The 8,223-nt window shown below is 33.3% G+C and overlaps 1 protein-coding gene and 1 non-coding gene across 3 annotated transcripts; one reads left to right on the top strand and one right to left on the bottom strand.

The window, feature by feature from the left end:
- On the top strand, positions 1-4,880 carry LOC107952666 (protein LURP-one-related 10). 2 transcript variants are annotated; one of them, XM_041074596.1, is made up of 3 exons: positions 1-309; positions 395-622; positions 4,734-4,880. In XM_041074596.1, the coding sequence occupies exons 1-3, from the start codon at positions 34-36 to the stop codon at positions 4,863-4,865; spliced, it is 636 nt and encodes a 211-aa protein (XP_040930530.1). In that variant the 5' UTR covers positions 1-33; the 3' UTR covers positions 4,866-4,880. The 2 variants fall into 2 exon arrangements, with proteins under 2 accessions (XP_040930530.1, XP_016743336.1); XM_016887847.2 differs by lacking the exon at positions 4,734-4,880 and adding an exon at positions 2,068-2,375 and having other exon boundaries at positions 3-309.
- A 1,766-nt stretch (positions 4,881-6,646) lies between these two features.
- LOC121205372 (small nucleolar RNA R71) lies at positions 6,647-6,748 on the bottom strand. Its single transcript, XR_005900452.1, has one exon. It is a non-coding gene; the product is annotated as a small nucleolar RNA R71 (small nucleolar RNA).
- Positions 6,749-8,223: the final 1,475 nt, after the last annotated feature.

The following is an 8,223-nucleotide window of genomic DNA, read 5'->3' as shown; positions in this document are numbered from 1 at the left end:
TCTTCATTCATCGGTTACTGCAGTGGTAGCCAGATGGAACACGTACAGGAATATCCTCCGCCGGTTGCACCAAGTGCTTACCAACCTTTGGCTACTCGCGTTTCCGTGATTGGGCCTGAATACTGCTATCCTCAACCAGTAGATCTGGCTGTCGTCAGAAAGGTTTTGACCATCAGTGAGGGCAAATTTGCTGTCAGTGACATCAATGGCAACATCATGTTCATAACCAAAGGCAAAATTTTCAGCATCCATGATCGTCGCCTCTTAACCGATGCTGCCGGAAATCCCGTTTGCACTCTTCGACACAAGGTTCGGTTTTTGTTGTTCAAAGTTTCTCAGACATAGCTTTATTTCAAGTCTACATATAAATATAGCTACCTTGATTTGTTAATAGATAATGACTGTCCACGATAGATGGCAAGTATTCAGAAGGGAAAGCACGGAAGAAAAAGATCTGATATTCACAGTGAAGCGATCATCAATGATCCAACTCAAGACCAAATTGCATGTGTTCTTGGCAACCAACCCAAAAGAGAATGTTTGTGATTTCAGAGTGGAAGGAAGCTGGCTGGAGAGATCCTGTATCATATATTCCGGAGAGTTCAACACTATTTTGGCTCAGGTACTTAACACCCTCTTCCTACGATTTAATTACACATATACTCTAGTATCGCACACCACAAGTATAAAATAATTTTATCTAAACAATAACTTTTAAAAGTTTTTTAACTGACCCAATTTTCTATCCATTCATAACACTAATTTAATCATAGATTTAAATAATAATATAAATCTTTGTTAGATATATTTTTATGCAGAAAAATTTTTGTGCCATTATAAAACAGAATGGTTTTAAAATTTGATATTGACAAGATTTAATAGACAATTGTTGAAATAATGTTATTTTTAATGTTTAGAATACAGGTTTTAAAAAAAAATGATGATATAAATACAAATAATTAGTGCTTACCATATAATTTAAATAAAATTTTCTAATATAAATATTCGTAACATCCATTGATTAAGCATTCAAAGTAAGAAACAAAAAGGCTTGTTGAGGCTAAGGATGTATTAAATACTCATGGGAAGGGTGAGTCTAGTGGTGATGCGAAGAAAAATAAGATCGGAGAACAACCGATTGATAAAGGAAGTGTTGATCATTTTTTTTATTTTATATAAAATGGAATAACGGGTTATTAAGGTATTTTTGACTCAAATTTTATCATATAATTACATATTTTTTTAGAGATTTATCAAAGTAATCCTCTAAATAATATTTGTTGCTTTGTAATGAATTTTTGATAAATTTACCAAAAAGTTGAGATTTGATTGATGGGTGACACGAATTCAGTCAACTACACTAAATTTTGTCACACTTTCAATTAAAATTGTATGTATAAAAAAAACAATAATTGAGTTATAAGTGAACTAGTAAAATAGTTCAATTCTTAGATATTACATTTTTAGTTGTTTTATTTAAAACATTTCATATAAAAATAGTAAAAGTAAAAAAATATCAACATATTAACATTCAAGCCTTAATTAAAAGAGGAATTTTAGGTAAATTTTTTATTGAATTCTTGTCGAGTTGATTAGTGATATCAACTCAATAAAATAGTTTAAATATGCCCTAGATAGATAGATAGATAGATAAATTGATAGATAGATAGAGGTGAAAGTATCTAGGAGACCCAAGTATTATAGGGACTATATCAAATTAATCTCTCAAGCACTACTAAAAAGAATCAAATAAGTTCAAATTGCAAATGAGTTAATATTTGTTGTTTGCAAAAATATTATATATTATTTAACAGAGTTAATATTTTTTAAAGCTTTTATGATTTTGTAAATGATTTTTTTATATGAACTGTAATTGGAAAAAAAATAAAATATTTTACATAAAGTAACATTCAATTTAGATTATTTAATTATGGATTAAATTGATGAATTTAATAATAGATAATCTCCCAAGTGCTTTAACCGATAGATTAATATTTGAAAGATTATATTAACATAGGAATAATGATATTTACATGTGTGTGGGTTCTATATGTGTGAGCACTGCAGATGCACAAGAAGCACAGTGTTGAAAGCGTATTGCTTGGGAAGGACAAGTTTATGGTGACAGTATATCCGAACGTGGATTATGCCTTCGTGGTGGCTCTCATAGCCATCCTAGATGGGATTAACCACGACGATGATGAGTGATCACTCATCAAAATGTTCATTATAATATGCTGTTATCTACACGTTTGACTTCGGCTTGTTTACTTCTCTGTCTTATTAATGAGCTTTCACTGTTTTAACATATTAAGATGAAACCAGATTGATGTTAATTTGTGCATTCATCAATAAGAACGTTAGCTAATTTATAACTCAGTAGTATCTAAACCTATACATATATTAGAACCCAACATCTTCAAAATGTGATAGATTTTTGAGTAATAGTTCTTAGGACCCAACATATTCAAATTTTAGAACGAAGGAAGATTATACTAAGATTTTCTCGCAAAAGTAATTAATTATATTCGAATAATATAAGAAGAATTAATTAAAGTTGGATAATAATAATTGATAACTTTGGGTAAGGACTATTTTGGAAATTGAAAGCGATTATGGGGGACCTAAAGTGCATTTTCACCATTGAGTTGAAAAGACTTGGTGGCAATTAAGCCACTTAGTGTGTGTTAAGTAAGAGTCATTAAAAGGTTTAAATGACACATTGTGGCTAGGTGTCAAAGTGTGTAATAATTAAAGGAATTTTGGTGATAATTGGCGAATGACAGTGATACCAAGAAATCCCACCATAGCATGCTAATTGGGCTGGATGTGGAGAGTGAAGCTGCAAACATTTTGCTTCGTTTTGGTGCAAAGAGAGAAAGGAAAATTCCACCTTCAATAAATAGGACTAAATTGCAATTTAACCCTATCATTGGGTAGGCAAAAGAATTAGTGTTAGCGGTGAGTCTCATTGATCAAATAAGGCTTAATGACACCTTGAAAACTAGGTCTCAAAGTATGGGAAATTAAGAGAATAATGAAGCTAGGTGGCAAAGAATTTGGAAGCCAAGCAATCCCACAAATCAAGGCACTCACGGCTAAATGGATGAGAGATTGATGCTGAAGCAATCAGCTAACATTTGACAAAAAGAGAAGGTAAAAAATTAAGGAAAAATTAGAGAAAGCCTAGCAATACATGGAGGAGGAAAAAAAGATATATTTTCATTAATTCTAACCTATGATTGTAATGAATCCACCGTACAGTTAAATTAGTATAGTTCATAATTGAAGGAAAGTGTACAAGTGAGGAGATTGGTGGTGGTAGAAGCCAAAAATTCATACCCAAATTATTAAGGTAGATAGTTAAGTCTGGATTGTTTAAGTTTTACTTCTAATACTAAATTCTATGTTACTTAGGATTGGTGAATAAGTATGGTTATGTGTGTAATTGTGTATATGTACGTATATTGAGGAAGGGGACTTGTAGTAAAGTCTAAAATGACATCTGGATATGACAAAAAGAATAAGTGGAAAGTGTTGGAAAATTATGAATTATGTCCATTTACTCTTTACTAATATTAGGTACTTGAAGAATTGGAGTTGAATTAAGTCTTAGTTGTGTTATGTGATCAAAAAGGAAGAAATTGGCACTTTAAAACATGTGATACTCCAATTGGGTATGTGCTCACTGAATTTTGCTCATCTTAAACATTTGTAATTATATTTAAAATATGAATTTTTAAAGGTAAGTTAAAAATGTCAAACTTAAATATGAATGAGATGCAACTTGATGCTGGAGTTAAGATTTATGAAGCATATAATCTCACAATTCGTGATAATAATTTTATATTTTAATTTAATACATTTGATGCATCACGAAATTAATTAAAAATTTGGCTAAGACAAGTGCATCTATCAATTAATAGTATAGTTATAGTGGACAAATATATTGTTCCCACGAAAACTAAAAATATTAGTAATTATCATCTTTCTATTATTTAACCGAATAATTCGAGTGATTGATTAAAAATTAAGATTAACTAAATTAAATACTAACGAACACGACAAAGAACAAAACATGAAAATAATTTATTAACAACCAAGAAGTGAAACAATACTTAGGAAAGAATCTGCCTAGATTTCAATTGTCACCATCAATCTAAATTACACAAATTTTTTACTTAGTATCTTGATCTGTAGAAATCCTTAAATTATTCTAATATCTCTTTCCAGCAAAAGGACAACCGACTTTAGGTTGATTAATTGAAATTTCTTTCTAATTAAAACTCTTATTATCGCTTTACCTCATAATATGGATTCCCCAATTATATTTGATTCTAATCTGGTAGATTTTGTTGTCCTATTTCTAAGATTACATACAACTCTACTAAATTACGCAAGATTTACTCTTAAACAGGGTTTATTCAACCTTCAATTTAAGCACATCGAGCATGGATTAATAATCTCAAAATATTAAATCAAGAATTAGGCACACATAATTGAGACTAAGAAATGAAGACTTAATTGCGTAAAAAAAATTAAATGATAGAATCCATCGTAGGGTTCATCTTCCTAGGTATTTAAAACATTAGTTCATGCTTGAAAATAGAAACTGATAAACCGTAATTTATATATATATTTTACCCTATGTTTAATGCATTTTATAGATGATTTCCCATTAGAATTGGTGAATTCGATGCTCCTAATGCTTTAATTTCATGTTTTATTCTTAGGAGAGCGAAAGGAACGAGAAACGGGCCAAAACGGAGAAAATGGGTCAAAGTACGAAATCAATACGGCCTGGAACTCCTCGCACGGGCAGACCACACGGCCATGTCAATTTGGCAGGCTCGAGCACGGCCTGAAGTAATTGCACACGGGCGTGTCCCTGCCGAGCCCAAGTTGAGTCCAATTCGGAAAAGGCTAATTTTGAGGGCTCTTAGGCATTCCAAAGCCTATAAATACACCCTAGAGAAGGAAGAAAAGGAGGGACACAAAATAGGGAGTAAGGAATTACTCCAAGGAAGCCAATTGATCCATCTCAGAAGCCGAATTCACCATCAAGACTAAAGATCTCTCCTCAATTTCCCCTTTAGGAGTTTTGGGTTATCTTTATATTTTGTATTCTTTATTATTCTGAGATGTTGTCTTATTTAGTTATGAACTAAAACCCCTAAATACCTAAGGGGAATGAAACCTAAGACGAATCTTGTTATTATTTTTTGAATTGTATGATAAATATTTAACTTGTTCTTAATTATATGTTCTTAATTTTTGTTTTGATATCCCAGGATACTGATTCAAGATAAACTCTTATTTAGAGGAGGAATAGACCCTGTCTAAGAGTACATTTGTCATAATTAAGCGGAGTTGTTTGCGTGCCTAGACATTGGGTGACAAGATTTTGCCAGATTAAGGTGAAACCTAATAAGGGGATCCATAGATCGAGTTAATGCAACCCTAGGGTGTAAATTAGAGAAAGGTCTCAATTATTCAATCTAGGGATTAGACGTTATTAGTCTTGAATAGGGATAATAACATAACTTAGGGATCTCTACGAAACAAGTTAAATGAATAAATCGTCCGATTCGGAGCCAGAATAACAAGTACAGTCTAGGAGGATTTTTCCTTAGGTATTGTCTTAATTCAATCGATTTTCCCAAAAGAAATTCCCCAATTCTATTCTCTGTGAATTCTTAGTTTAGATAATTAGTTAGTTAAAACAAAAACCTCTTTATTCTTAGGCTAGATAATAAAAAGACAGTCATTACTAGTACTTTTAGTTCCTTTGGGTTCGACAATCCGGTCTTGCTAAAACTATACTACTATTCGATAGGTACACTTGGCTACATCGCGATAATAGTTAGCTTCAAGAACGATTAATTATAAATATTTAAAACCTATCACGAAATCACGCGATCAAGTTTTTGGTGCCGTTGCCGGGGAACTAAGATATTAGGAACGCTCAATTTTTATTACTTTAGCCATTTATTTTTCTTGCAATTTAATTTAATTTTATTATTATTATTTATTAATTTACTTTTTTTCTTTCTCTTGGTAGGTTTTTATAGTTTATGACTAGAAGAAACCCGTCAGGACCACTACTTTTTGACGAAAAAATCGATCGCATAGTTCGCAGAAGCGAAAGAGAAATAAGGCGAAGCTTAAGATACACAGAGAACGAGCAAGAGGACGATACTCAACCCTCAATGAAGAGATGGCTAAAAACCAAGACAATCAGCTACCTCCTGCGATTGCGGTTAATCAAAATCCTGCGCCACGCACTATGTATGATTATGCTAAACCTTCTTTAACAGGAACTGAATCAAGCATAGTTAGACCTGCTGTAGTTGCAAATACTTTTGAACTGAAACCTAACACAATTCAAATGATACAGCAATTTGTTCAGTTTGATGGTTTGTAGGATGAGGATCCCAACGCTCACTTAGCAAACTTCTTAGTACTATGCGATACATTTAAAATTAATGGTGTTTCTGATGATGCCATTCGTATTTAGTTATTCTCTTTTTCATTGAGAAACAAAGCTAAGCAGTGGTTGAACTCATTACCACGAGGGTCAATCACTACTTGGGAACAAATGACTAAAAAATTTCTATTAAAATATTTTTCGCCGGCTAAAACGACTAAATTACGTAATGATATCTCTTCTTTTGTTGAGATGGATTTAGAAACACTCTACGACGCATGGGAGAGATACAAAGACTTACTGAGAAGGTGCCCTCAATATGGGTTACTGCTTTGGCTACAGGTTCAAACGTTCCATAATGGCCTGAATCCTTCGACTCGACAAATGGTTGACGCAGCTGTTGGCGGAACCATCAATAATAAAACACCTGAAGATGCCTATGAGTTTATAGAGGAGATGTCACTGAATAACTATCAGTGGAAAGTCATGAGGACTAAGCCAACTAAAATAGCAAGCGTTTATAATGTCGATTCAGTTACTATGCTGTCAAATCAGGTAGAACTTCTAAATGAAAAGATTGATGGTTTACTTGGTTCTACTCAGGTACATCCAGTAATGAGGTGCGAGACAAATGGAGGAGGAGTATGCACAGAGTATCAACCCTTCAACCCTAGTATCGAGGAGGAACAAGTCCAATATATTGGTAACAATAACTCTCGATCCCAAAATAACCCATATAGTAACACTTACAATGCAGGTTGGAGGAATTACCCCAATTTCTCGTGGGGCGATCAAGGAAATCAAAGACCACAACATTCTTCGGGTTTTCAATAGACACCCTATCAACAAGAAAAGAAATTGAACCTTGAAGAGATGCCCAAAAAGTTTATCTCGGTGTCAGAAACCCGTTTTTAGAACACCAAAACGGCACTAAAAAATCAACAAGCGTCGATCCAAGGGCTCGAAACTCAGATAGGCCAGCTTTCCAAACTAATCTCCGAACGACCACAAGGTAGCTTGCCAAGTAATATTGAACCCAACCCAAGGGAACAGCTCAATGCAATTAATATTCAAGATGACGAAGGAGTTGTTGAGCCTGAACCAAAACTGAGGCAAGAAAATGTGGTAAGCAAAGGTCAAGGTGAGGTAGGTCATAATAAAAACAAATCAGTGAATGTCGAATATAAACCTCGTGTGCCATACCCCAATGCAAAAAAGAAAGACCGTTCAGATGAACAATTTGGTAAATTCCTTAAACTCTTAAAAAAATTACACATTAACTTATCGTTTATTGAAGCTCTATCGTAGATGCCAAACGCAATGAAATTTTAAAGGAGCTTTTAGCAAATAAGCGGAAGTTGGACAGGTGTCGCATGTGGGGCTAAACGCAGTGTGCTCAACTATTCTGGAAAATAAGCTACTGAACAAATTAAAATATCTAGGGAGTTTTACGATTCCTTACTTAATTGGTAGTTTAGATGTTAATAATGCATTAGCTGATTTAGGGGCTAGTATCAATGTCATACCTTACAAAATGTTTAAACAACTAGGTCTCCGAAAACCCAAACAGACGAGGATGAGCATTCAATTAGTAGATAAAACTATAAGATTCCCTAGAGGTATTATTGAAGATGTGCTAGTTAAAATCGATAAATTTATATTTACCGTTGACTTCATTGTTCTAGACATAGAGGAGGATAGCAACATTCCTTTAATTCTAGGAAGGCCTTTTTTAGCAACTGCTAAAACAATTATTGATGTTGGCACAGGTGAACTCACACTCCGTGTGGGAGACG

This window comes from Gossypium hirsutum, chromosome A08, assembly GCF_007990345.1.
Source record: "Gossypium hirsutum isolate 1008001.06 chromosome A08, Gossypium_hirsutum_v2.1, whole genome shotgun sequence".
NCBI classification, from domain to species: Eukaryota; Viridiplantae; Streptophyta; class Magnoliopsida; order Malvales; family Malvaceae; genus Gossypium; species Gossypium hirsutum.
This window is presented reverse-complemented; position numbering and strand designations above follow the sequence as displayed.

What these genes read in the sequence shown, in the direction of transcription:
- LOC107952666 (XM_016887847.2), top strand. Translation starts at nt 34, where the DNA reads ATGGAACACGTACAGGAATATCCTCCGCCGGTTGCACCAAGTGCTTAC. An exon ending in TTTGCACTCTTCGACACAAG is followed by an intron (nt 310 to 394) that starts GTTCGGTTTTTG and finishes ATTTGTTAATAG; the next exon opens with ATAATGACTGTCCACGATAG. An exon ending in TCAACACTATTTTGGCTCAG is followed by an intron (nt 623 to 2,067) that starts GTACTTAACACC and finishes TGAGCACTGCAG; the next exon opens with ATGCACAAGAAGCACAGTGT.